Below are 27,935 nucleotides of genomic sequence, written 5' to 3'. Positions count from 1 at the left end.
CACTCTGTCTCATACCAGTCTCTTATCGGGTGTCTCCTGCCCAGGATTCATGGATACAGCTCTCAGATGATAAACATACGGTCCATGCCCTTGAGGATCCTTTAGACGTCCCTAACCCAAAGAAGTTTACATTTAAAACGGTTAAGGATAGGTAAGAGATTTGGTTGTGTGTAAGTTTAGGATAAGGGTTATGGTTTAGGGTAGGGACATCCCAAGGTTCCCAGATAGCAATGACCATAAACCTATAGGAGCTTTGGCTGCAAGGACTGGCCCACCAATATATACAAATTATACGTTTTAACCATGTGCTGGTGCTATACAGTGATCAGGCCTATGTTTGGTTCTAAATGGGGGGAAAAAAGTCCAAGCATTTATAACTTATTTCCTTCAAGAATCAAATGGGTATGCAGTGTCTAGTGAAAGTCTACACCCTTGAACAGTTTTCCCCTTTAAGAACGAATCCTTTTATTGTCCAGCCACACCTGCTCAGGCTCAGGGTTCCAGCATTCAGATTTATTTGGCGAACGGTGGGGGAAGGTGGAAACAGTCCATCAGATGGGCTGAGAGTAGAGAGAGAGAGAGAGAGAGTCTGCTTGTAGAGAGACAAACAAGACATGTATTGTAGAGCACATCACTTTACATGAGGTTTAAGTGAGGAATGGAGTCAGATGGAAACACTAAATCATTCAACCAATAGAATGTTGTTTTACACTATACTTAGTTTATTTTCTTTTTATAGATTTTCTTTTCAGTTAAAGACAGCAGCCGATTCACCCATTGACTGTATAGGGTCAACCATGAATCGTGTTGCAAAATAATTTGTTTTGGGGTTGACCACGAGAGCTACCAAAATTAATTGGATCTAATGTTATACAGTACCACCAGGGCCATGGGACACACACACATTGCCCTCAGAAAGTATTCAGACCCCTTGACTTTTTCCACATTTTGTTGCGTAACAGCATTTATTCTAAAATGGATTACAATTTTTTTAAATCCTCAGCAATCTACATATAATTATCCCATAATGAAAAACATTGATATTAGCAAATGTATAAAAACAAAAGTTGTAACCTAACAAAATGTGGAAAAAGTCAAGGGGTCTGAATACTTCCCGAAAGCACTAATATACAGTACCAGTCAAAGGTTTGGACGCAACTACTCATTGAAGGGTTTTTAGGAATGTCTTTACTTATTCTACAATGTAGAATATAGTACATCAAAACTATGAAATAACACAAACTCATGTTGTAACCAAAAAAAAGTGTTAAATCAAAATATATTTTATATTTGAGGTTCTTCAAAGTACCCTTTGCCTTGATGACAGCGTTGCACACTCTTGGCATTCTCTCAACCAGCTTCATGAGGTAGTCACCTGGAATGCATTTCAATTAACAAGTGTGCCTTGTTAAAAGTTCATTTGTGGAATTTCTTTCCTTCATCATGCATTTGAGCCAATCAGTTGTGTTGTGACATGGTAGGAGTAGGAGCAAGACAATGATGTCTTGCTCCCAGACAAACTAAAACAGATTCTTTGCTCGCTTTGGAGGACAATACAGTGCCGACGACACGGCCCGCTACCAAAACCTGCGGGCTCTCCTTCGCCGCAGTAATCGCGAGGAAAGCGTTTAAACGTGTCAACCCTCGCAAAGCTGCATCCCTAGCCGCGTCCCCAGAGCATGCGCAGACCAGCTGGCTGGTGTGTTTACAGACATATTCAATCAATCCTTATCCCAGTCTGCTGTTCCTACATGCTTCAAGAGGGCCACCATTGTTCCTGTTCCCAAGAAAGCTAAGGTAACTGAGCAAAATGACTATCGCCCCATAGCACTCACCTCCACCCTACCTGACACTCTAGACCCACTCCAATTTGCCTACCGCCCCAATAGGTCCACAGACGACACACACTGCCCTAACCCATTTGGACAAGAGGAATACCTATGTAAGAATGCTGTTCATTGACAATAGCTCAGCATACAACACCATAGTACCCTCCAAACTCGTCAATAAGCACGAGACCCCGGGTTTCGAACCCGCCCTGTGCAACTGGGTCCTGACTTTCACGGGACGACCCCAGGTGGTGAGGGTAGGAAACAACATCTCCACCCCACTGATCCTCAACACTGGGGCCCCACAAGGGTGCTTTCTCAGCCCTCTCCTGTACTCCCTGTTCACCCATGACTGCGTGGCCATGCACACCTTGAACTCAATCATCAAGTTTGCAGACGACTCTACAGTGGTTGGCTTGATCACCAACAACGACGAGCCGGCCTACAGGGAGGCGGCGAGGGCCCTCGGAGTGTGGTGTCAGGAAAATAACCTTGCACTCAACGTCAACAAAACAAAAGGAGATGATTGTGGACTTCAGGAAACAGCACATTTCCATTGATAATATTTTGTGTGATTTTGTTGTCAGCACATTCAACTATGTAAAGAAAAAAAGTATTTAATTTGAATATTTCATTCATTCAGATCTAGGATGTGTTATTTTAGTGTTCCCTTTATTTTTTGGAGCAGTGTACATAATGTGTCTGCAAAAGTATATTACGGCAAAAAAAAGAGCTTCTGGATATCAGGACAGTGATCACTCACCTCGGATTGGACAAAGATTTTTTCTACAACAAGGAGGACGCACAGGACATTCTACAAACACCCCATATATTTGTATATTTGCATATTTGTAAACAGCTGGTGCTCGAAATCTAAGGAAGTCTCTAGATTTATTGGGATAAATTGCAGGCCAAACTACTTGCCTATACGAGTTCAGCTATATAAACTGGGCTATCTGCATTGTGTTCTGCCACCCGCCAACCCCTCTTTCACACTACTGCCTACTCTGTTTATCATAGATGCATAGTTACTTTAACCATATCTACATAATACCGCAATCAGTCTGACTAACCGGTGTCTGTATATAGCCTCGCTACTGTATATATTGTTCACCTAACACCTTTTTGCACTATTGGTTAAAGCCTGTAAGTAAGCATTTCACTGTAAGGTGAGAATACCTGTTGTATTCAGCGCACGTGACAAATAAACTTTGATAATTAACAAACACACTTCGGAAGCAGTAGGAAGTGCATGAACATTTATATCATGATCGCGTTATGCAGTGATGCTCATGCTGATTAGCAAGTCCATGATCATGTTATGATGCGTCCATAACGGACACATCTGTTACACTTAGCACAAGTACTGAGTGGGGGGGGGGGAGTACTCATTTGTTCTCCAGTTGTCATACTGGAGTAAAATATATTTTCTTTTCAAGTTGACTCAAGTAAAAGTCACCCAGTAAAATCCAACTTGAGTAAAAGTATTTGGTTTCAAATACTTTTTTTCAAATTCCTTATATTAAGCTAACCAGACAGCACCATTCTTGTTTTTTTTTTTTACAGATAGCCACACTCAGAAATCATTTACAAAGAAAGCATGTGTTTAGTTAGTCTGCCAGATCAGAAGCAGTAGAGATGACCAGGGATGTTCTCTTGATAAGTGTGTGAATTACACCATTTTCCTGTCCTGCTAAGCATTCAAAATGTAACGAGCACTTGAGTGTCAGGGAAAATGTTTGGAGTAAAAAGTACATCATTTTCTTTAGGAATGTAGAAGTAAAATATAAATAGTAGGGCCTTCCGAGTGGCGCAGCAGTCTAAGGCACTGCATCGCAGTGCTAGCTGCGTCACTACAGTTCCTGGTTTGATCACAGGCTGTCTTGCTACCAGGAGACCCATGAGGCGGCACACAATTGGCCCAGCATCGTCCAGGTAAGGGGAGGTTTTGGCCGACCGGGTTGTCCTTGTCCCATTGCTATCGAGCAACTCCTGTGGTGGTCCGGTAGCAATGCATGGTGACACGGTCGTCCGGTGTACAGTGTTTCCTCCGACCCATTGGTACGGCTGGCTTCTGGTTTAAGCGAGCATGGTATCAAGAGGCAGTGCGGCTTGGCGGGTCGTGTTTCGGAGGACACACAGCTCTCGACCTTCGCCTTTCCCGAGTCCATACGGGAGTTGCAGCGATGGGACAAGATTAACTACCAACTGGATATCCCGAAATTGGGGAGAGAAAAAGGGGTAAAAAAAAATACAAAAAATAATGTACAAATATAAATTGTAAAGTACAGATAACCAAAACAACTACTTAAGTAGTACTTTAAAGTATTTTTACACCCCTGAAAAAGTTTGCATACAATCTTACTCGAAACGCATCTACAATAACTTTTCTAAAACATGACGGATGTGAAACTGCCTGTTCAAATCAGTGTTCCATCTTTAGTACAATCTAGTAGAGGTCGACTGATTAATCGGAATGGCCGATCTAATCTTGCAACCTTACAGTTAACTAGTCCAACGCTATAACCACCTGCTACGTGAATGCAGTAGAAGCCAAGGTAAGTTGCTAGCTAGCATTAAACTTATCCTATAAAAAAACAATCAATCATAATCACTAGTTATAACTACACATGGTTGATGATATTACTAGTTTATCTAGCGTGTCCTGCGTTGCATATAATCAATGCAACGCTGGGGGATGATTTAACAAAAGCACATTTGCGAAAAAAGCACAATCGTTTGACAACTGTGCCTAACCATAAACACCAATGCCTTTCTTAAAATATATATTTTTAAACCTGCATATTTAGCTAAAAGAAATCCAGGTTAGCAGGCAATATTAACCAGGTGAAATTGTGTCACTTTTCTTGCATTCATTGCACGCAGTGTCAGGGTATATGCAACAGTTTGGGCAGCTTGGCTCATTGCGAACTAATTTGCCCGAATTTTACGTAATTATGACATAACATTGAAGGTTGTGCAATGCAACAACAATATTTAGACTTAGGGTTGCCACCCGTTCGACAAAATATGGAAAGGTTCCATAGTTCACTGAAAGAATAAACGTTTTGTTTTCGAAATTATAGTTTCCGGATTCGACCATATTAATGATCAAAGGCTCGTATGTGTGTTATAACTAAGTCTATGATTTGATAGAGCAGTCTGATTGAGCGATGGTAGGTAGCAGCAGGCTCGTACGCATTCATTCAAACAGCACTTTCGTGCATCTCGCCAACAGCTCTTCGCAAGAACAGCGCTGTTTATGACTTCAAGCCTATCAGCCTAATGGCTGGTGTAACCGATGTGAAATGGCTAGCTAGATAGCGGGGTGCGCGCTAATAGCGTTTCAAACGTCACTCGCTCTGAGACTTGGAGTAGTTATTCCCCTTGCTCTGCAATGGCCGCGGCTTTTGTGGAGCGATGGGTAACGCTGCTTCGAGTGTGGCTGTTGTCGATGTGTTCCTGGTTCGAGCCCAGGTAGGGGTGAGGAGGGGGACGGAAGCTATACTGTTACACTGGCAAAACTAAAGTGCCTATAAGAACATCCAATAGTCAAAGGTATATGAAATACAAATGGTATAGAGAGAAATAGTCCTATAAATACTATATTAACTACAACTTAAAACCTCTTACCTTGGAATATTGAAGACTCATGTTAAAAGGAACCACCAACTTTCATATGTTCTCATGTTCTGAGCAAGGAACTTAAACATTAGCTTTTTTACATGGCACATATTGCACTTTTACTTATCCAACACTTTGTTTTTGCATTCTTTAAACCAAATTGAACGTTTCATTATTTTTAAAAATAGATTTTTATTGATGCATTATATTACGTTAAAATAAGTGTTCATTCAGTATTGTTGTAATTGTCATTATTACAAATAAATAAAATGTTAAAAAAGAAAGAAAAAAATTGGCCAATTAAATCGGTATCGGCTTTTTTTGGTACTCCAATAAATCGGTATCAAAGAAAATCATAAAATCGGTCAACATCTAGATTGTACAATCCTATACTAGCCCTCAATGAACTAAAATGTGTTTGATATTGTTTCATTAACCTTCTGAATTGGTCAGAAACACAGGGGGAGTACCAAAACAAGTTATGTGAGACATTGCCAAAAGCTATGAAATCTGGTTGACTGAAAAGCCTTATTTTGAGACTTCATATCCTACCTTATAGCAACAGTAACATTACATTTGGAAAAAAGAAAGGAAAACGTAGTCTATACTTCAAAATACACACATTCCAGGTAAATATGGAAGTAGTTCAATTAGGAAATGAGCTATTTAGTTTAATACTCAGGATGACCTTACTATGGAATTTACAGGAAGCTAAAACAATTTCTCCAAAAACGAAATATAAGTGTGGATATTAGTTGGCAGTACTTCAACAGTGTGTTTTGATGTATTTCTGATAACATCTACCAGAAAGTCTTAAGGTTTCTAAGATCCCCTTCTCCATCTGTTACGTTTGTTTTTCTTCCCAAAAATACACTTCTCTTGTATGACACCCAATTTCATATGCGCCTATGAACTTCATATTGGTGTTCATGTGCCCTTTGATGGAAATGTATTCATCTAGTTCATTACTAATTACTTATTACATCTTGACAAGTTAATCAGTAGTATTTTGCTTCAATACACATTTTAAAAGGGTTCTGTCAGACAGTTCAGTCTAATATTCATACTAGACAAATTAATATGTTTGCTCTTCCCTAAGATAACATTATTAAATGAAAAGGTGAGTTCGAACTATAGCATTGAATCAATGAATAGCCTGCATACGATTCCAAACCTAAATATAGTCAGCACTCACCAATCAAATGAACATGTGAATTGCTCTACAGTTACAGTATAACATATGCCAATTAATCCTGGTAGGCCATTTAAAAGTAAAGATCTAACACAGAATCTCTGCTATATGAAGTATGACTAAAAATTGAACATTTTGCCATTCTCTTAAATGTGAACCATCTACCAATCAGCACAGATAGTACTGCCTTGTGCAAGGTACACTTCTATGCTCAGATCCATCTTCACACTATGGTAATGGTAAATCTCAGTCAGAATCAGAGGGACCCTGTCAGCGAGACCATGCTACTGCTGTACTCCACAGCTGGTGAGTGCGTAGAGCTGTCTGGGGTACCCACAGGCAGCAGACAACTTTCAATGTGACTAAAGTCTCCTCCAAAGGATTGCATCAGTTTATTCGGAACTACATGATGTCACACTGTAAAACCCCATGATCCCCCTTCTCGCCAATGTCCAGTCTCTTGACAAGGTTGATGAAATCCGAGCAAAGGTAGCATTCCAGAGGGACATCAGAGACTGTAACCTTCTTTGCTTCACGGAAACATGGCTCACTGGAGAGACGCTATCGGAGTCGGTGCAGCCAGCTGGTTTCTCCACGCATCGCGCCGACAGAAACAAACATCTTTCTGGTATGAAGAGGGGCGGGGGCGTATGCCTTATGGCTAACGAGACGTGGTGTGGTCACAAAAGCATACAGGAACTCAAGTCCTTCTGTTCACCTGATTTAGAATTCCTCAAAATCAAATGTCGACCGCATTATCTACCAAGGGAATTCTCTTCGATTATAATCACAGACGTATATATATTCCCCCCGAAGCAGACACATCAATGGCTCTGAACGAACTTTATTGCAAACTGGAATCCATACATCCTGAGGCTGCATTCATTGTAGCTGGGGATTTTAACAAGGCTAATCTGAAAACAAGACTCCCTAAATTTTATCAGCATATCGATTGCGCAACCAGGGCTGGAAAAACCTTGGATCACTGCTATTCTAACTTCCGTGACGCATATAAGGCCCTGCCCCGCCCTCCTTTCGGAAAAGCTGACCACGACTCCATTTTGTTGATCCCTGCCTACAGACAGAAACTAAAACAAGAAGCTCCCGCGCTGAGGTCTGTTCAACGCTGGTCCGACCAATCTGATTCCACACTCCAAGACTGCTTCCATCACGTGGACTGGGATATGTTTCGTATTGCGTCAGACAACAACATTGACAAATACGCTGATTCGGTGTGCGAGTTCATTAGAACGTGCGTTGAAGATGTCGTTCCCATAGCAACGATTAAAACATTCCCAAACCAGAAACAATGGATTGATGGCAGCATTCGCGTGAAACTGAAAGTGCGAACCACTGCTTTTAATCAGGGCAAGGTGACCGGAAACATGACCGAGTACAAACAGTGTAGCTATTCCCTCCGCAAGGCAATCAAACAAGCTAAGCGTCAGTATAGAGACAAAGTAGAATCTCAATTCAACGGCTCAGACACAAGAGGTATGTGGCAGGGTCTACAGTCAATCACGGATTACAAAAAGAAAACCAGCCCCGTCACGGACCAGGATGTCTTGCTCCTAGGCAGACTAAACTTTTTTGCCCGCTTTGAGGACAATACAGTGCCACTGACACGGCCTGCTACCAAAACATGCGGCCTCTCCTTCACTGCAGCCGAGGTGAGTAAAACATTTAAACGTGTTAACCCTTGCAAGGCTGCAGGCCCAGACGGCATCCCCAGCCACGCCCTCAGAGCATGCGCAGACCAGCTGGCTGGTGTGTTTACGGACATATTCAATCAATCCCTATCCCAGTCTGCTGTTCCCACATGCTTCAAGAGGGCCACCATTGTTCCTGTTCCCAAGAAAGCTAAGGTAACTAAGCTAGCACTCACTTCCATCATCATGAAGTGCTTTGAGAGACTAGTCAAGGACCATATCACCTCCACCCTACCTGACACCCTAGACCCACTCCAATTTGCTTACCGCCCAAATAGGTCCACAGACGATGCAATCTCAACCACACTGCACACTGCCCTAACCCATCTGGACAAGAGGAATACCTATGTGTGAATGCTGTTCATCGACTACAGCTCGGCATTTAACACCATAGTACCCTCCAAGCTCGTCATCAAGCTCGAGGTACTGGACTTCCTGACGGGCCGCCCCCAGGTGGTGAGGGTAGGCAACAACATCTCCACCCCGCTTATCCTCAACACTGGGGCCCCACAAGGGTGCGTTCTGAGCACTCTCCTGTACTCCCTGTTCACCCACGACTGCGTGGCCGCGCACGCCTCCAACTCAATCATCAAGTTTGCGGACGACACAACAGTGGTAGGCTTGATTACCAACAACGACGAGACCGCCTACATGGAGGAGGTGAGGGCCCTCGGAGTGTGGTGTCAGGAAAATAACCTCACACTCAACGTCAACAAAACTAAGGAGATGATTGTGGACTTCAGGAAACAGCAGAGGGAACACCCCCCTATCCACATCGATGGAACAGTAGTGGAGAGGGTAGCAAGTTAAGTTCCTCGGCATACACATCACAGACAAACTGAATTGGTCCACCCACACAGACAACCTTGTGAAGAAGGCGCAGCAGCGCCTCTTCAACCTCAGGAGGCTTAAGAAATTCGACTTGTCACCAAAAGCACTCACAAACTTCTACAGATGCACAATCGAGAGCATCCTGGCGGGCTGTATCACCGCCTGGTACGGGAACTGCTCCGCCCACAACCGTAAGGCTCTCCAGAGGGTAGTGAGGTCTGCATCAAAGCTGGGACCGAGAGACTGAAAAACAGCTTCCATCTCAAGGTCATCAGACTGTTAAACAGCCACCACTAACATTGAGTGGCTGCTGCCAACACACTGACTCAACTCCAGCCACTTTAATAATGGGAATTGATGGGAAATGTAAAATATATCACTACCCACTTTAAACAATGCTACCTAATATAATGTTTACATACCCTACATTATTCATCTCATATGTATACACTGTACTCTATATCATCTACTGCATCTTTATGTAATACATGTATCACTAGCCACTTTAACTATGCCACTTTGTTTACATACTCATCTCATATGTATATACTGTACAGTAGATGGTATCGAGTATCTTGCCTATGCCGCTCTGTACCATCACTCATTCATATATCTTTATGTACATATTCTTTATCCCCTTACACTTGTGTGTATAAGACAGTAGTTTTGGAATTGTTAGTTAGATTACTTGTTGGTTATTACTGCATTGTCGGAACTAGAAGCACAAGCATTTCACTACACTCGCATTAACATCTGCTAACCATGTGTGTGTGTGACAAATAAAATTTGATTTGATCCAAGAGATCTAGCATGATTCTAACAGCTTGTTATCACAACATCTAATATTCTAACACAGGCCTATGCCCATTGCTATTCAATAAGTCAACTACAAAGCCTGGTGAAAGAAAGACTGATAGTACTGTTGAAAAATAAAAAAATGGAGGGGAAAAAAGGAGATGGTGATTAACTAGCCATCTAGGATGCATTGGTCTATGAAAAGGGTTTCCCAAACTTGGTCCTCAAGGCCCCAAGGGGTGCACGTTTTGTTTTTGTCCCCCTTGCACTACACAGCTGAATCAAATAATCAACCAATCAAGCGTTGATAATTTTGAATCGCCTTGGGGTCCCGAGGACAGATTTCGGGAAACGCTGGTCTATCAGTAGACTAGTTCTAAATTGCTTGCGGAATGGGGCAAATATCCATGCACAGATCTCATGTCAAGCCGCAATTAGCCTAGTTGTTGTGAGCTTGGGCACCAATTTGATTGATGATGCGATGACAAGCTCACATACAAGAGATAGCTGATACTAGTAGTATCAGGGTGTGAGAAGTCAGTCAAATACTAGGTAGGACAAACTGCTTAGTTTAAAATGACACAGGCCAAGCTTTTGGTTTAGCCCACTCAAATGCAGAGGAACGTCTCATGAATATTTTCCCGTGAATGTTTCACGGGCTCAGTCGTTTGGCACGAATTGAGGGCTGTCTGGAGCGGACTGGGTGAGAGATGCTACAGTATATGGGGAATAATCTGACTGAGCGAGATCCACATCGATACTATGTAGTGTAATGGTGCATTTGTGTGAATGTCACTGTGTTGCAAATGTAGATACAGTATCATCACTTTCCTCAAAGTGTTTTACTATAGCTAAGTTGGCATATAACTTTCCTGGAAACCGGACGTTGAATTGCATTGAATACAATGTCGGGCAGAAATGAGAGTTAGAGGTCATGATGGGAAACTTTCTTGACTCTACGTTGAATAAAATGATATAATGTAATTTACCGGTTGTCCATGCAGTTGGTCCTATTGGCGGTAGGAATGTGAGACAATATATCCACAGGAAAGTGTAATTACATCAACTTTTTAACAAAAGGCTAAGCTGTGTTTCGCTATATTTCACTTGTGATTTCATGAATATGTTCTAGTAAGATTATTTGACCGTTGCGCTATGCTAATTAGTGTAGTTGCTGACAATTCTCCTGGATCCGGGATGGGTAGTTCCAAGAGTTATTAAAGCGCTGGTAGCGTATTCAGATTTCACCTGAAGCACGCGCAAGATGAAAATACATGCATGAAACGTATGCATAATTGCTTAGCTCGTGCACACGTTTACAAGGCTATGTGCATGCTTCATGTGATATACAGTGCGTTTGGAAAATCTTCAGACCCCTTTCCTTTTTTCACATTTTAGCCTTATTCTAAAATATATTTAGTTTTTCTTAAGTCCTCAATCTACACACAATACCCCATATTAACAAAGCGAAAACAGGTTTACAAATTTTTGGAAATGTATACGTTCAAAAACCCAGAAAGTCCTTATTTACACAATGTATCCAGACCCTTTGCTATGAGACAGACCAGACAGAGTCCTGACTTCAACCCGATCGAACATCTCTGAAAAGACCTGAAAATAACTGTACAGCGACACTCCCCATCCAACCTGACAAAGCTTGAGAGGATCTGCAGAAAAGATTGGGAGCGCCGCAAATACAGGTGTGCCAAGCTTGTAGCGTCATACCCAAGAACACTTGAGCCTGCAATCACTTCCAAAGGTGCTTCAAAGTACTGAGTAAAGGGTCTGAATACTTAAGTGTTTTTTTGTATAAATATGCAAAAAAAATGTAATATGTTTTATTTATGTAACTAGGCAAGTCAGTTAAGAACAAATTCTTAATTACAAATGACGAACTACCAAAAGATAAAAGGCCTCCTAAAAGGCCTCCGGTCTTGCGATGGGTATACAGAGATGATCAGTTTACAGAGGAGTATAGAGTGCAATGATGTGTCCTATAAGGAGCATTGGTGGTAAATCTGATGGCCGAATGGTAAAGAACATCTAGCCGCTCGAGAGCACCCTTACCTGCCGATCTATAAATTACGTCTCCGTAATCTAGCATGGGTAGAATGGTCATCTGAATCAAGGTTAGTTTGGCAGCTGGGGTAAAAAAGGAGCAATTACGATAGAGGAAACCAAGTCTAGATTTAACTTTAGCCTGCAGCTTTGATATGTGCTGAGAGAAGGACAGTAGCCATACTCCCAAGTACTTGTATGAGGTGACTACCTCAAGCTCTAAACCCTCAGAGGTAGTAATCACACCTGTGGGGAGAGGGGCATTCTTCTTACCAAACCACATGACCTTTGGTTTGGAGGTGTTCAAAACAAGGTTAAGGGCAGAGAAAGCTGGTTGGACACTAAGAAAGCTTTGTTGTAGAGCATTTAACAGAAAATCCGGGGAGGTGCCAGCTGAGTATAACACGATCATCTGCATATAAATGGACGAGAGAGCTTCCTGAGCTATGTTGTTGATGTAAATTGAGAAGAGCGTGGGGCCAAGGATAGAGCCTTGGAGTACTTCCTGGGTGACAGGCAGTGGCTGAGAAAGCAGATTTTCTGACTTTATACACTGCACTCTGAGGTAGTTAGCAAACCAGGTCAATGACCCCTCAGAGACACCAATACTCCTTAAAACGGCCCACAAGAATGGAATGGTCTACCATATCAAAAGCTTTGGCCAAGTCAATAAAAATATGTGAACAGTCTTTAGACATCGTTTCAGGCTTTTATTCTGAAAAATGAGCGAGAAAGATCACATCACCTCACTGTATGGCTGGGTGCCAGCAGCGTTTTGCATGCGCCAACAGAGTGGAACAGACATTTTCGCGCTCTCTCCTATTGAAGAAGCTACAGTCCGATTATATATTGTAAAAACAACCTGAGGATTGATTATAAAAAACGTTTGACATGTTTCTACAAACTTTACAGATAATATTTGGAATTTGTCTGCCCCGTTGTGACCGCTCTTTCCTGTGGATTTCTGAACATAACGCGGCCTCCAAATGGAGGTATTTTGGATATAAAAATAATCTTTATGGAACAAAAGGAACATTTATTGTGTAACTGGGAGTCTCGTGAGTGCAAATATCCGAAGATCAAAGGTAAGCGATTCATTTTATTGCTTTTCTGACTTGCGTGACCAATTTACTTTGCTGCTAGCTGTTTGTAATGTTGTCTGCTGAGAGAAATGTCCTTACATAAACGCTTGGTATGCTTTCGCCGAAAAGCTTTTTTGAAATCTGACACGCCAGGTTGATTAACAACAAGCTAAGCTGTGTTTTGCTATAATGCACTTGTGATTTCATGAAAAATAAAAAAAAATTGTCATTTAATTTGAATTTGGCACTCTGCAATTCAGCGGATATTGACGAAAATGATCCCGCTAACGGGATGGGTGCGTCAAGAAGTTAAGGTAGCAGTGACACATCCACAACCTGAGTGTAAAGCAGATTTCGTACCAGAGAGAATACTATAGACATCAAGAAAGCCAGTCAGTTCGTTAGTGACAAGTTTTACAACACTTTTGATAAACAGGGGAAAATAGAAATAGGCTTATAACAGTTATGATCAACTTGATGTCCCCATTGAAATAAAATGACAAACCGTGGCTGCCTTCCAAGCAATTGGAACCTCCCAGGAAAGGAGAGAGAGGTTAAAAAGGTCAGAGATAGGCTTGGCGATGATAGAGGCAGCAACCTTAAAGAAGAAAGGGTCTAAACCATCTGTCCCAAATGTTTTTTGGGAGTTTCAGGAGCTCCTTTAGCACCTTGTAATCAGTGACTGCCTGCAGGGATACATTTTGTAGTGGGGCAGGGGGAAAAGAGAAGCATCGGGGATAGTCGCATTAGAAGGGTTGGGAGATGAGGAAAAGTTGGACGGGCAATGAGGCATGGCTGAGTCAAATAGGAATCCTGACACCACTTCATTGAGATTAAAGAGCTCAGCCATGTGTTTCTTGTCAGTAACAACCACATCATCAACATTAAGGAACATGGGCAGCTGTGAGGAGGGTTTATCCTCCAGGTCTTTAACTGTTTCGCAGAACTGCTTGGGGTTAGACCCACAGAGAGAGAACGGCTCCTTAAAGTAACTAACTTTGGCCTTCCGGAAAACCTGAGCGCACTTATTTCTCATTTGCCTGAACGATAGCCAGTCAGCCTGAGTATGCATGTGCTGAGCCTTTCGCCAATGCAATTCTTGAAGTGGAGCAACTCTGCAAGATCACGGTCAAACCAAGGACTGAACCGGTTTTTAATTCAAATTTTCTTTATGGGGATGTGTTTGTTAACAATACCACTGAAAATATCAAAAAAATAAGGTCCAAGTGTCTTCGACAGAGGGGATCAAGCTGATTCTACACCATTTTACAGAGTCCAGTTCATGAAGGAAGGCTTGCTCATTAATGTTCAGCAAGCATCAATGACAAATCAGGACAGGTTGTTTCACTGAGCAGCCATTACAAACACATGCTGTAAAACAGTGATCACTAAGGTCATTACAGAAAACACCACTGATACCCATCAGGATTATTTGTGAGGATAACGTCGAGGAGAGCAGCCTTTTCTGGGTGTTTGGAGTCATACCTTGTGGGATTGGTAATAATCTGAAAAAGATTTAGGGAGTCCCATTTCTTTACGACTTCGTCAGGTGGTTAAGCAGGTCCCAGTTTAGGTCACCTAGCAGGACAAATTATACAAAGCACACAGCCAACAAAGAGCAATTTGAAAGCTTAATGCTTAAAACCAGCAAATCAAATTGTTTTGGGACAGACTTGGTGGAGACAACCGAGCACTACAGGTGATCCTTGGTAAAAGATTGCCACTCCCCCCACCTTTGGAAGATCGGTCTTGCCGAAAAAGGTTATAATCAGAAAGGTTCACATCAGTATTCAAAACACTCTTCCTTAACCACGTCTCAGTAATGACCAACACATCTGGATTGGAGCTGTGAAACCACACTTTCAACTGATCCATTTCAGGTAATAACCTTGGTGTTAAAATGCAGAAAACTCAGGCTTTTATGAGAGCAGAAATCAGTGAAGCAGATTTCTGACTTCTGCTCTGATTTGGGGATAGCAACAGTAGATGGGCCAGGGTGAACATGCATATTTCTATGTATCATCAACAGTAATGCAATCAAGGCATAGGAAATGAAGAGCTCTGCAGTGCTGATTTATGAAATATAAATGTGCATCAGAAGGCAACAAGATCATATTGTACAGCAATTTCATCAGGTAACATAAATACAAAGCCGGCAAGAGGTAGTTCGAATAGGATGGGAGGCCAAAAGTCTGTGTAACCAATAGAGTCAGAGTCCCAAGTGAGGGAACAAACAGCCTGTCCCACAGTTGGGTAAATAAAGTTCGTAGTCCAAGCATGCAGAGGTCAAAATTAACAAGATTGTTTTTTAATATATAACACAACTTCGGGTTAGCCATTGTAAGTTCAGAGTCACTTGCTCCAAGTGTGTGTGTGCTGGAGGCGAGCGAAAGCTCGGCAGAGGGCGTATGGTGGTGGTACCTGTACCAGACAGGGGGAGACAGGCCAGGGCAGTGAACAGATCACCAGGTGGAATCCAAGCAGCAATGCAGCAGGCAACGGAAGCAAGTGTCACACCCACTTGGGAGAAGCTCTTATTTCTGATGGCAGATTTCTTGTATTAAATGCCAGTGGTCTTTGAAGAGCAGGAGGGGGCTTCAAAGGGGTCTTGAAAGACTCCTGCCACTTGTTGGGCCCAAAGGCCTCAACACCTTTCACTTCACACCTCAGTGCTAATTAAAGTTGCATCTGGTCTGTCCTAGCAAGCCTGGCAGCCTTAACTCAGCATTCAGTCCCCATAAAGTAAATTATATAATTGTATTGTACTTTATTTTTATTCTTGGCTTTCAAAATAGCATCAGACCAAACACTACTCACTCAGTTCCCGGTTGGATGGTGTCCTCAGGTCTCTGCTGTTTGTTTACTAGAGCACCCTCTGTAATGCTTGGAAAAAGGAAACCTTGGTAGCACTAATCTCACCGGTTAATTAAGTTGATCTAACTCCAAATCTATCCTTTTCTAAAAAACATGTTGAAAAATGTGAGCGCTCACATGCAGCTGTGTCTCTCTCACCACTCTTATGAATGCTTTGTCAATATGTGGTATTGTGTGTTGATTGATGGTAACAAAAACCATTTAATCAATTTTAAAATAAGGCTGTAACGTAACAAAACGTGGAAAAGTCAAGGGGTCTGACTACGAATGCACTGTAAATCTGAACACACTACCAGCGCTTTAACTATTTTATTTCATTAGGTTTTCCTGTGGATAGTCTCACAATCCTACCACCAAAAGGACCAATCGCACGGACAACTAGTACTCTAAAATGTAATTGCATTCAAGATTCTGGCTTGTAGGTGTCATGGGAAGAAACTTTACAGATTAAAATTCTCATTTCTGCCAGACAATTCAACGCCGGGTTTCCAGGCAAGCAGACAACAAGCTTGTATCCAGCTAAGGTGACGTTGGCTACCGCAAATTTTACCGCCTAAAGTAAACGATTGTCAAAGATTCTGGTAAAGGTAAAGTTAGTCGGTCTAGGAGATGGTCAGCCTTGGATATGTTGTCACTCTGTTACCTACTAGTTTGTCAACTTGCCACTGAGTAGTGGATTGGTAGCTAACGTTAGCAAGCGTTAACAATTGTATCATTTAGATATAAAGCTACATAGCTAGCGAACGTTTACTAGCCCAGGTATGAACGTTATCGCGAACACTTGATTCTCAATATCACCTATATTACAGAAAGGGCTGTGAAACACACGTTTTAATTGGGTCTGTGGTGTGGGGCTGGTACACAGTGCATGGCTTGGAAACTCACCTCACTCCCGCTTGAGTAGAAACCCGCCTCGCTCTGGCGCCTATGTTTCTCGGCAATCCCGAGTAAGCGTAGCAGTGACGGGTCCTCGCACAACGTTAGTCCAATGTTGATTGGCCTCGGGCCTCCAGTGATTACCTCTCCACCTTCCGAGTCCAATCGTCCCCGCTGCGGACGTTTCTCAGACCGTATCCGAATACGAGATGTCCATGGCCGGCCCGGGAAACGAGGCCGGGCCACGACCGGAGTGTTAAAGCCAGTCACATTAGCAGGATATGTTAATCCCCCCCCCGATTCCGCCATTATTCACTTGCTGCTGCTGCTGCTGCTGCTGCTGCTGCTACAACAACAACGACGACGACGACGGTGGTACGCTGTTGATTTGTGGTAAAACAACATGGAAAGGCGCGAGATAGGAAGGAAATACCGTTGCATCATGGGAAAACGAGTTTGTTGTATTTCATCATTCTGAGCGTCCTTTCGAGTGTTAGTGAATGTGAATAAGTACATACATAGACAGCTTGTTTTATTCGTGTTTTATATTTCAATTAATACAAAATAATTCAAATAAAATCAAATAAACATAAATTATAGTAAAAGAATATCTAAAAATGTTATTATTCAGTCCACTTACAGTAAATGTTTGTAACTTTTAGCCTTTTTCCCCTTCTGCCCACTTGTTCCTCTCCTTTTGACCATAATATGTATGTATATACACTGAAAAAATATATAAACGCAACATGTAAGGTGTTTGTTTCATGAGCTAAAATAAAAGTTCCCAGAAATGTCCCATATGCATAAAATTATTATTTCTCTCAAATGTTTTGCACACATTTGTTTACATCCCTGTTGGTGACCATTTCTCCTTTGCCAAGATAATCCATCTACCTGAGGGGTATGACATATCAAGATGATTAAACAGCATTATCATTACACAGGTGCACCTTGTGCTGGGGACAATAAAAGGTAAAATAAAATGTGAAGTTTTGTCAGACAACACAGTGACACAGATGTCTCAAGTTTTGGGGGGCCGTGCAATTGGCATGCTAACTGCAGGAATGTCCACCAGAGCTGTTGCCAGAGAATGTAATGTTAATTTCTCTAACATAAGCCACCTCCAACGTTGTTTTAGAAAATTTGGCAGTACGTCCAACCGGCCTCACAACTGCAGAAGTGTATGGCGTTGTGTAAGCGGTTTGCTGATGTCAACGTCGTGAACAGTGCCCCATGGTGGCGGTGGGGTTATGGTATGGCAAGGCATCAGCTACGAACAACAAACACAATTGCATTTTATCGATGGCAATTTGAATGCACAAAAATACAATGACAAGAACCTGAGGCCCATTTTTTTAAATATATATATATACAGTGCCTTGCGAAAGTATTCGGCCCCCTTGAACTTTGCAACCTTTTGCCACATTTCAGGCTTCAAACATAAAGATATAAAACTGTATTATTTTTGTGAAGAATCAACAACAAGTGGGACACAATCATGAAGTGGAACGACATTTATTGGATATTTCAAACTTTTTTAACAAATCAAAAACTGAAAAATTGGGCGTGCAAAATTATTCAGCCCCTTTACTTTTAGTGCAGCAAACTCTCCAGCAGTTCAGTGAGGATCTCTGAATGATCCAATGTTGACCTAAATGACTAATGATGATAAATACAATCCACCTGTGTGTAATCAAGTCTCCGTATAAATGCACCTGCACTGTGATAGTCTCAGAGGTCCGTTAAAAGCGCAGAGAGCATCATGAAGAACAAGGAACACACCAGGCAGGTCCGAGAGACTGTTGTGAAGAAGTTTAAATCCGGATTTGGATCCAAAAAGATTTCCCAAGCTTTAAACATCCCAAGGAGCACTGCGCAAGCGATAATATTGAAATGGAAGGAGTATTGCACAATATTGCACAATATTGCACAAATCTGGCCTTTATGGAAGAGTGGCAAGAAGAAAGCCATTTCTTAAAGATATCCATAAAAAGTGTCGTTTAAAGTTTGCCACAAGCCACCTGGGAGACACACCAAACATGTGGAAGAAGGTGCTCTGGTCAGATGAAACCAAAATTGAACTTTTTGGCAACAATGCAAAACGTTATGTTTGGCGTAAAAGCAACACAGCTCATCACCCTGAACACACCATCCCCACTGTCAAACATGGTGGTGGCAGCATCATGGTTTGTGCCTGCTTTTCTTCAGCAGGGACAGGGAAGATGGTTAAAATTGATGGGAAGATGGATGGAGCCAAATACAGGACCATTCTGGAAGAAAACCTGATGGAGTCTGCAAAAGACCTGAGACTGGGACGGAGATTTGTCTTCCAACAAGACAATGATCCAAAACATAAAGCAAAATCTACAATGGAATGGTTCAAAAATAAACATATCCAGGTGTTAGAATGGCCAAATCAAAGTCCAGACCTGAATCCAATTGAGAATCTGTGGAAAGAACTGAAAACTGCTGTTCACAAATGCTCTCCATCCAACCTCACTGAGCTCGAGCTGTTTTGCAAGGAGGAATGGGAAAAAATGACAGTCTCTCGATGTGCAAAACTGATAGACATACCCCAAGCGACTTACAGCTGTAATCGCAGCAAAAGATGGCACTACAAAGTATTAAGGGGGCTGAATAATTTTGCACGCCCAATTTTTCAGTTTTTGATTTGTTAAAAAAGTTTGAAATATCCAATAAATGTCGTTCCACTTCATGATTGTGTCCCACTTGTTGTTGATTCTTCACAAAAAAATAGTTTTATATCTTTATGTTTGAAGCCTGAAATGTGGCAAAAGGTCGCAAAGTTCAAGGGGGCCGAATACTTTCGCAAGGCACTGTATATCTGTGACCAACAGATGCATATCTGTATTCCCAGGAGTGTGAAATTCATAGATTAGGGCCAAATTAATATATTTAAATTGACAGATTTCCTCATATGAACTGTAACTCAGTAAAATCTTTGAAATTGGTGCATGTTGCATTTATATTTTTGTTCAGTATAAAATTGTGCAGGTAACCACACAGATTCTTATTTTAAATGACAACCATGAGCGGTGAGCACAGCAATTATATAAAATACCCTCCCCCAAAAATATGTCTTTCCAGCTCTCTCTGCACTCCTTCTCCATGATGCTCATTTTCATTTGACTCACCACCTGCCAATATTCAGGAAGTATTTTTGGATGGTGACTTCTCCAAAGCATCCATCGCCTTCAGCAGCATCATCCCTATTTCTCCTATTTCTTTGCTGCTCCTCTCCATCTCCAGGCTGGCCTTGACCCATCCCTCCTTAACCAATCTCCTCTCCAATTAGCCAGGATCATCTCCAGCTCACGCTTTAGCTCGTTCAAGGTGTTATTCTGATCCTTACTCCCTTCTCCACTACAAGCTTTTGCCTTTGAGGCTGTTATTCTCTATCCCTTTGTCTTTCTTCCTCCTTGACCTCTCCTCATCTTTTCCCTTTTCTGCCACAAGCCTTTGGATGTCCTCCTCATTCTTCCTATCTATCCTCACTAGCTCCTTCTGCCACAACAACCCCAAATGAATGGAAAAGATAAGCACAATACAATCTTATTCAGTGCTTATAGTTTCCATTCATTTCAGGTTGACATTTCCCATAACCTTAAATTCACATTGATTACAGACTGCAATTTAAATCACTCCTTAGTTTAATGCATTACTATTTCATTGTGGATGAAAAAAAGTACAAGATCACCTGAATACAACAATGACATCCTTCACGGAACAATGGATTCTCCAGACCAATACAAATGTACATGATCAGAAGATGCCTTGACAGGAACAAACTAAATTATGAGCGGAATGGTACACCATACAACCCATTGATTACCTACTAAAATCAATACTATAAGTTACAAAAACTTCTCACATTTGAGGCAAATCGTTAGACTAGCTCTACATCTGTAATATCAATACAAAATTATAATTTTTTTAAAGGTGTTGGCAATATGGAAACAAATAGATTCCCACTCTGGGGGTCAGTTGTAATTCACAATTATGTACACATCTGTATAAAGGGTTTTATACATAGTACATTAGGTTGTTTTTCTAAAAGCACTTTAAAATAACCACGGTGGGACCAATCAAGAACAATCTAATGATCCAAGTGCTTTTGTGTATGGTATGTCACATATTCCAAACCCCCATCTTGAACATAAAAAATCCCACCCACATCAAGGCCTGTTTTAATCAAAATTATATTTTCAAAACCCTAAACCATTACATACATTTTTCATGAGGATATTCCCATTCCCGAGATTATCTCCTTTCTTTGTCTGTTGCCTCTTCTCCCTCAGTGTGTGTCTTCTGGTGTGCCTTTAGGTTGCTCTCCCGACTAAAGCTCTTGCCGCAGGTGGGGCAGTTGTGTCGGCCAGAGCTGTGAGCCCTGGCCATGTGGGCTTTGAGCTGCTCCTGCCGGGCATAGCTCTCTTCACACTCAGAGCAGGGGTGAGCCTTGCGAGGTTGAGGCGGCCGCCCATGCTTCTCCTTCTTGTGGGCCCGGAGAAGGGCAACAGAGGAGAAGGTGAGGTCACACTCAGCTTCAGGACAGGGAATTTGGAGCTCCTCCTTAGGGGGTCGCCCCGGTCCTTTCCCTCTATTTGCCACAGACTCCTCTCCCCCCTCCTCAGCTTCACCACTCTTCTCTCCGTTTGCTGCCTCAGACACTTTCTTGGGAGGTCGGCCACGTTTTTTGGCCGGGACCTTTGCATCGCAATGCTGATCCCCCGCAAAGTTCTCCTGGTGCAGCACAAGATCCACCTCCGCCTCAAACCCGCGGCCACACTTGCCACAACGGTGAGTCTTGGTGTCATCCTCCTCCTCTTCCAGTGGCTGGGGGTGCTGGGTGAGGCGGTGGGTGCGTAACTGGTTTGGGCCCCGGAATACCATGCCACATTCCTTGCACACACACTGTCGCTCCTTGCACAGCTGTCGCCGGTGGACTGTCAACTATGAGAGACAGAAACAAAATTATAAGAGGCTTAGGGCATCTTGAGGAAACAAACATGGGGACCAAAGGCACCAATGGACAACAGAAGGCAGATGCACTACAGAGCACCTGCCTAGCCCCTGGTTCTTTATCTTTATTGGGATTCCCATTAGCTGATGCCATGACCACAGCTAATATTGCTGGGGTCCTAATATCTCATGGACAGACTATGTAAACATAACTGGTACCGTAGATCTGTCTGCATTCTATGGGATGCGTAAGATAATAAGAAGCATTAATACATTCTGGGTCTTGTGTTTTCGTCACTGGTAATTTGGACGCATCAGGATAGGGCAAAGGCAGTGCTTAACTCTTGACACTCATGGGAATTGGCCTATATGGACAGGGCTAAATTGAAATGTTTCTTACAGAAGAAATAAAAAGTTATGGGGAAATTATTAGACCAAAGCTGATAACAGTTCAAGACTGAATCCAAACATTACACTTAATTTTATGTGCAGTTTACATTTACTGTACTTTTCACTGCATTTGATAATAACAAAATCTGAAAATACTCTGGATATATTCAGTAACATAAGAATATTCCTGAAAGACGTGGGGTAGGTGCAACATATGAATGTTTTTTTTTTTTTTTTTACAATGGTTTGACAGAGTAATAACTGCAGTCTCCAAGTGGCCACGTGCACAGTTCCTAAGTCATTTCAAGCAGTTTGAAGACTCAAATCCAATTTTTTTGCATATCCGATTGTTATTTTTTCCTGCAGTGTGAACAGCCAAAGGCCACATTGAAGTCAGATACAAATCCGATACCTGGCCATGCGACTTAACGGTCAAATCTGATTTTTTTGCCCTCAGGTGGTTTTTAAAACTGTTATTTGCCATCTCTGTTGAGTTTGACAAGAACATAGAGGTTGTAGCTAACTAGCTTGTTAATTGTTTACAAACAAAATGAGTGAATGTGCTAGAAAGCTAAACAGCTACCTGCTGTGACTAGCCAAAAATTATTCCTTTTGAAAGTTGGATCATCTTATAACTTGAGGCTTTAAAAAGTGTTCTTACACTATGATTTTGAACATTCAAAGCAACCGGGAAAAGTTCCATGGCAGGCATTATTGCTACATAACTTCTGAGTGATAGGAAGCACGAGCACCACCACCAATCAGCCTACACCACTGTACATACATACACCGGTTGTTACTATGACAAGCATAGCCATGACAGCAAATGACTGATGCCTGAACACATATGTCTGATTTGGTCACTTGTAACTTGCTGTTTGGACAGTCAGTATTCCAAAACGGAATTTGAAAACCATACTTATTGGAGCATTGTGTGTGAACAAGGCTAAAGAAGAGTCTTCAAATATAAGGTGCTTTTTTGAGCTGAGGAAGCCAGTATTCCAAAACAGAATTTGAAAAACAAAACTTATTTGAGCATATTTGGCCTGCAGTGTGCACAAGGCTAAAGAAGAGTCTTCAAATATAAGGTGCTTTATTGAGCTGAGCACACTTGTAGTTGTTTGGAACAGCCCTGAATCAATCCAAAAATGGCCCATTTTAAATCATTTGAAAGCTTGTTTTATTTCCAACATGTATTTTTTATGTAAACTTTATTTAACTAGGCAAGTCAGTTAAGAACAAATTCTTATTTACAATGACGGCCTAACGGGGAACAGTGGGTTAACTGCCTTATTCAGGGGCAGAACGACAGATTTTTACCTTGTCAGCTCGGGGATTCGATCCAGCAACATTTCGGTTACTGGCCCAACGCTCTAACCACTAGGCTACCTGCCCCCTAAGTTATAAAATATGTGTCTGGCAATTCAGCGAAACAGATCAGAATTTTGGTGCGCATAGAAAGGAGTCATGAGTGCCTTCAGATGCGTGTTCTGCAGTGAATTTTCTTCACAATAGACAAACATAGGCTCATTCTGTTCAGAACAACTCAGGTTGACACCATGTCATCTTGTAACTGTACAAAAAACAGTGATTATAAACATTGACACTGTATATGACATGAGTATTGTGATATGGAAATGTGATATGCACATTTGGACTCAAAGGTGTTTGGCCTGCTTGTATGACATCAAAGTTGTATTTATTTTAATCTTCAATGTCTCATCTTTCAAAATACATTGAGTCTTCTTCATATTTACAGAATTCCCTCAAACAACAACAACAAAAATCTGCAAAAGTTACCCAATTAGCAGGAAGGACGGGGGCAACTTCTTGCCGCGTGCGGTGCTGATGTTCAGAACGGCTGTCAGTCAAAAGCCATACAGCACTGTGAATGAAGCGCAGAGCCTGAGCTCTGATGTCATTTATAGCTTATCAGTGCCCAAATCTGCCATGTTCAACTCGAGTACGGGTAAAAAAGGGTTAAACGACTTTGCTTCAACGGATGATAAACACAGGTGAAAATATCAGAAGGTAGGGCTTTGGCTAAGAGTGTCCTTTTGCGAGGGTGGAGATGTCGCAAACTGGAAATCTCAACTTCTTACACGTTTACCCCCAAAACCTAATCGAGCGTCTGACCAAATTTGGAACGATTTTAGTTCTGGGTTAACCGAGATTACTGGGGTCCTTTCACACCACTAAAAGTCATTAGAGACAAAAGACCTTCCAACTTTCATTGAAAGACCGTTGTCTCACCTCAGAGAAGGTCCGGAAGCTTCCCTGGCAGTGGGGGCAGCGGAAGGGCTTGTCTTCCAGGCTGTGTGAGGTCTGGTGCTGTGTCAGCTCCTCAGAGGAGGAGTAGGTACGATCGCACACATAACAGGTGAACAGCGTATTGGTCTGCCAAATAACACAAAACAGCAAATAATTAAGTGTTAGAAGTAATGTACATCATTATATATTCTGTGCATACAGGGCTACAGCATCCTGCTGCTAAGCTGTGCGCTTTGCAGCTCCGGGGTGAAGTTTCCCATAGGTACAATCAGCCCCCCTGCCCTCCCCAATTGTTATTTGACCCTGCTGGTCATCTATGAACCATGTTCCACCATCTTGGCCATGTTCTGTTATAATCTCCACCCGGCACAGCCAGAAGAGGACTGGCCACCCCTCATAGCCTGGTTCCTCTCTAGGTTTCTTCCTAGGTTCTGGCCGTTCTATGGAGCTTATCCTAGCCACCGTGTTTCTACACCTGCATTGCTTGCTGTTTGGGGTTTTAGGCTGGGTTTTTGTACAGCACTTTGTGACAAAAGCTGTAAGAAGGGCTTTATAAATACATTTGATTGAATTCTAAACTTAACCATTACTAAAAAAAATCTTAAAAATTACCCAAGACCAGCATCTAGGGGCAATTTCACCCTACTCCTGCAATGCATCTTGCATTTCTTTTATCCATTCCGTACCTGTTGGAGCGACTGCTTGTATTCCTCACGATGGCTCTTCCTCATGTGCCTCTCCTTGGCCTTGGCATTACAAAACGTAATGAAGCATTGAAAACACTGTAGGCTGTCATGCTGATCTGCAATAAAAGGAGAGGAGATACTGCACTTGAAATTCAAACACATAAACAACTATCTGAAATCACTATCAAGCGCTCCCTAAAACACTTCTGTGAGCAGGCCTTTAAATCGACCTGGCCCGGGTATCCTGGAAGGATATTGACCTCATCCTGTCAGTAGAGGAAGCCTGGTTGTTCTTTAAAAGTAATTTCCTCACCATCTTAGGTGTCTGGCTAGACTGTAAACTCTCCTTCCAGACTCATATTAAGCAAATCCAATCCAAAAATGAATCTAGAATCGGCTTCCTATTTCACAACAAAGCCTCCTTCACTCATGCTGCCAAACATACCCTCGTAAAACTGACTATCCTACCGATCCTCGACTTCGGCGTTGTCATTTACAAAATAGCCTCCAACACTCTACTCAGCAAACTGAATGCAATCTATCACAGTGCCATCTGTTTTGTCACCAAAGCCCCATATACTAGCCACCACTGCGACCTGTATGCTCTCGTCGGCTGGCCCTCGCTACATATTTGTCGCCAGACCCACTGGCTCCAGGTCATCTACAAGTTTTTGCTAGGTAAAGCACCTCCTCATCTCAGCTCACTGGTCACCATAACAACACCCACCCGTAGCACACGCTCAAGCAGGTATATTTCACTGTCACCCCCAAAACCAATTCCTCCTTTGACCGCCTTTCCTTCCAGTTCTCTGCTGCCAATGCCTGGAACGATTTGCAAAAATCGCTTAAGGTGGAGACATATCTCCCTCACTAACTTTAAGCATCAGCTATCCGAGCAGCTTACTGATCGCTGCAGCTGTACACAGCCCATCTGTAAATAGCCCATCCAACTACCTACCTCATCCCCATATTGTATTTATTTACTTTTTTTGCACACCAGTATTTCTACTTGGACATCATCATCTGCACATCTATCACTCCAGTGTTAATATCACTCCCATTACTTCGCTACTATTGGCCTATTTATTGCCTTACCTCCTTACTCCATTTGCACACACTGTATATAGATTTTTCTATTGTGTTACTGACTGTACTTTTGTTTATCCCATGTATTCTCCCACCAAGTCTCTCTGTGTTGTTTTTTGTCTGCACTGCTTTGCTTTATCTTGGCCAGGTCGCAGTTGCAAATGAGAACTTTTTCTCAACTGGCCTACCTGGTTAAATAAAGGTGAGGGGGGAAAAAATATATAAAAGATATACACAAATGTGTGCTTACAGGGTTGGATAGCAGGAACAGTCTGTGGCTTGATGGTGGACGCTGTGGCACTGGTCATCACCTCTTCCCCCAAAACGACCTGCTCTATGTCCAACATAACATTACCCAACTCCATCGACGTCTGAATCCACCCAGCAATGCAAACACAAGTTTACATCATCGGGCTGTAACACAAATACAGGCATCATCGGATGTGGGAATAAATTCCTATTTGCAGCATTGTCTTATTTTTCTCACGTTAATTGGCAACTAATAGCAAGCCAATGTGAACCTGTGTGTATGTTTCGATAACTAACGCTAATTAGGTAACGTAGCGAGCAACAACCAACAAAATGCGCCGTGGATCAAATGATTGAGGAACTTGATGAATGATTATTTAGCATGCTAACTAGCTAGGAAGGAAGGCTGGCGGGCTTAGCCTTTGCCACTAGATATGTTTTACAGAACAGAAAAAGGTATTGATAACCACACAGAAAAACAACAAATATAAGAAAGCAAATAACGTTATATATTTAGCCAGGCAATGCAGACAACAGGGAGGGGGGATTTCAAACTGGAACTAAAGCAGACATTTTCCGCAAAAAATGATAAAATAGCATTAGCTATATTGTTGCACTAGGTTTTCATGCAGATTTGTTTATATAATTTGGGATTGCACACTCAAATTCAAGGCAAAATCAATGTAAACATTTATACGTAGCTAGCTAGTTAGCTTCAACCGTTCCTTACCCAGTGTCCAATGAAATGAAGTCTTTGTGTGAACTCTTGACCCACATCACGTGACACTGGATTATACGCAATCACTGCTAGTTGAGAGACTTGGTGGGAGAAAACACACTTAATATCCAAATTGCCTCGATTTGTCTATGTATATTCATGACATGAGGCTAGGAAGCATAGCGTTTCTATTGAATACAGGCAGTTGAAGTCAACGAATATTCAAAACAATATTAAAATAATGAGATGTATCGTGGTAGCCAGGTGGTACACGCAGGATTTGTTAATTCTGCAGAACAGCAATGTTGGTATATATGCCCACAGGAGGGAGCTGTTGAGGATAGATGGTTTATCGGTGACTGTTGCCTACTCATTTGTCTTAAAGCAACTACCTCATGTCCTCTCTTTGAGGCGTTGTTTTTATTGCTTGAGCCAAATACATGCTTTTGGTTGTACTCAATCTCTGACACTGGCACTTCTATTTCAGTCTTTTTTTTCTCCCTCTTAGCAGTTTTGAGTTGCGACCTTAAATTCCCCACGCGCTTGAAATGAATGATTTTGACCATATATGGTTCATTAGGGGAATTTCGAAACGTAAATAGCCAAGGTCTTGCACCGAGTATTGAGGCTGAGAACAATTGGTATTTATCAATGGTTATCTCCTACAGGTGTGCTTATATTGTGT

At 42.0% G+C, this 27,935-nt stretch overlaps 2 protein-coding genes across 2 annotated transcripts in view; both read right to left on the bottom strand.

Moving 5' to 3' along the window:
- The window catches only part of LOC110487656 (histone-lysine N-methyltransferase 2B), a 95,338-nt gene extending 78,048 nt beyond the window's left edge, over positions 1 to 17,290 (bottom strand). The window contains exon 1 of the mRNA XM_036971712.2: positions 16,880 to 17,290. Coding sequence (XP_036827607.2) covers positions 16,880 to 17,179 — 300 coding nt within the window. The 5' untranslated portion in view covers positions 17,180 to 17,290. The remainder of the gene's footprint in view (positions 1 to 16,879) is intronic.
- A 3,233-nt stretch (positions 17,291 to 20,523) lies between these two features.
- LOC110487657 (uncharacterized) lies at positions 20,524 to 27,573 on the bottom strand. The gene is made up of 5 exons (XM_036971367.2): positions 27,263 to 27,573; positions 26,534 to 26,697; positions 25,198 to 25,313; positions 24,494 to 24,637; positions 20,524 to 21,841 (listed from the first exon to the last, which is right to left on the bottom strand). The coding sequence occupies exons 2-5, from the start codon at positions 26,646 to 26,648 to the stop codon at positions 21,152 to 21,154; spliced, it is 1,065 nt and encodes a 354-aa protein (XP_036827262.1). The 5' UTR covers positions 26,649 to 26,697; positions 27,263 to 27,573; the 3' UTR covers positions 20,524 to 21,151.
- Between the last annotated feature and the right edge of the window lie 362 nt (positions 27,574 to 27,935).

The sequence above is a fragment of the Oncorhynchus mykiss genome, chromosome 30 (genome assembly GCF_057628025.1).
Source record: "Oncorhynchus mykiss isolate SJ-2025 chromosome 30, ASM5762802v1, whole genome shotgun sequence".
Classification (NCBI taxonomy): Eukaryota; Metazoa; Chordata; class Actinopteri; order Salmoniformes; family Salmonidae; genus Oncorhynchus; species Oncorhynchus mykiss.
Note: the sequence above shows the minus strand (reverse complement) of the source record. Positions and strands in the feature narration are given on the sequence as shown.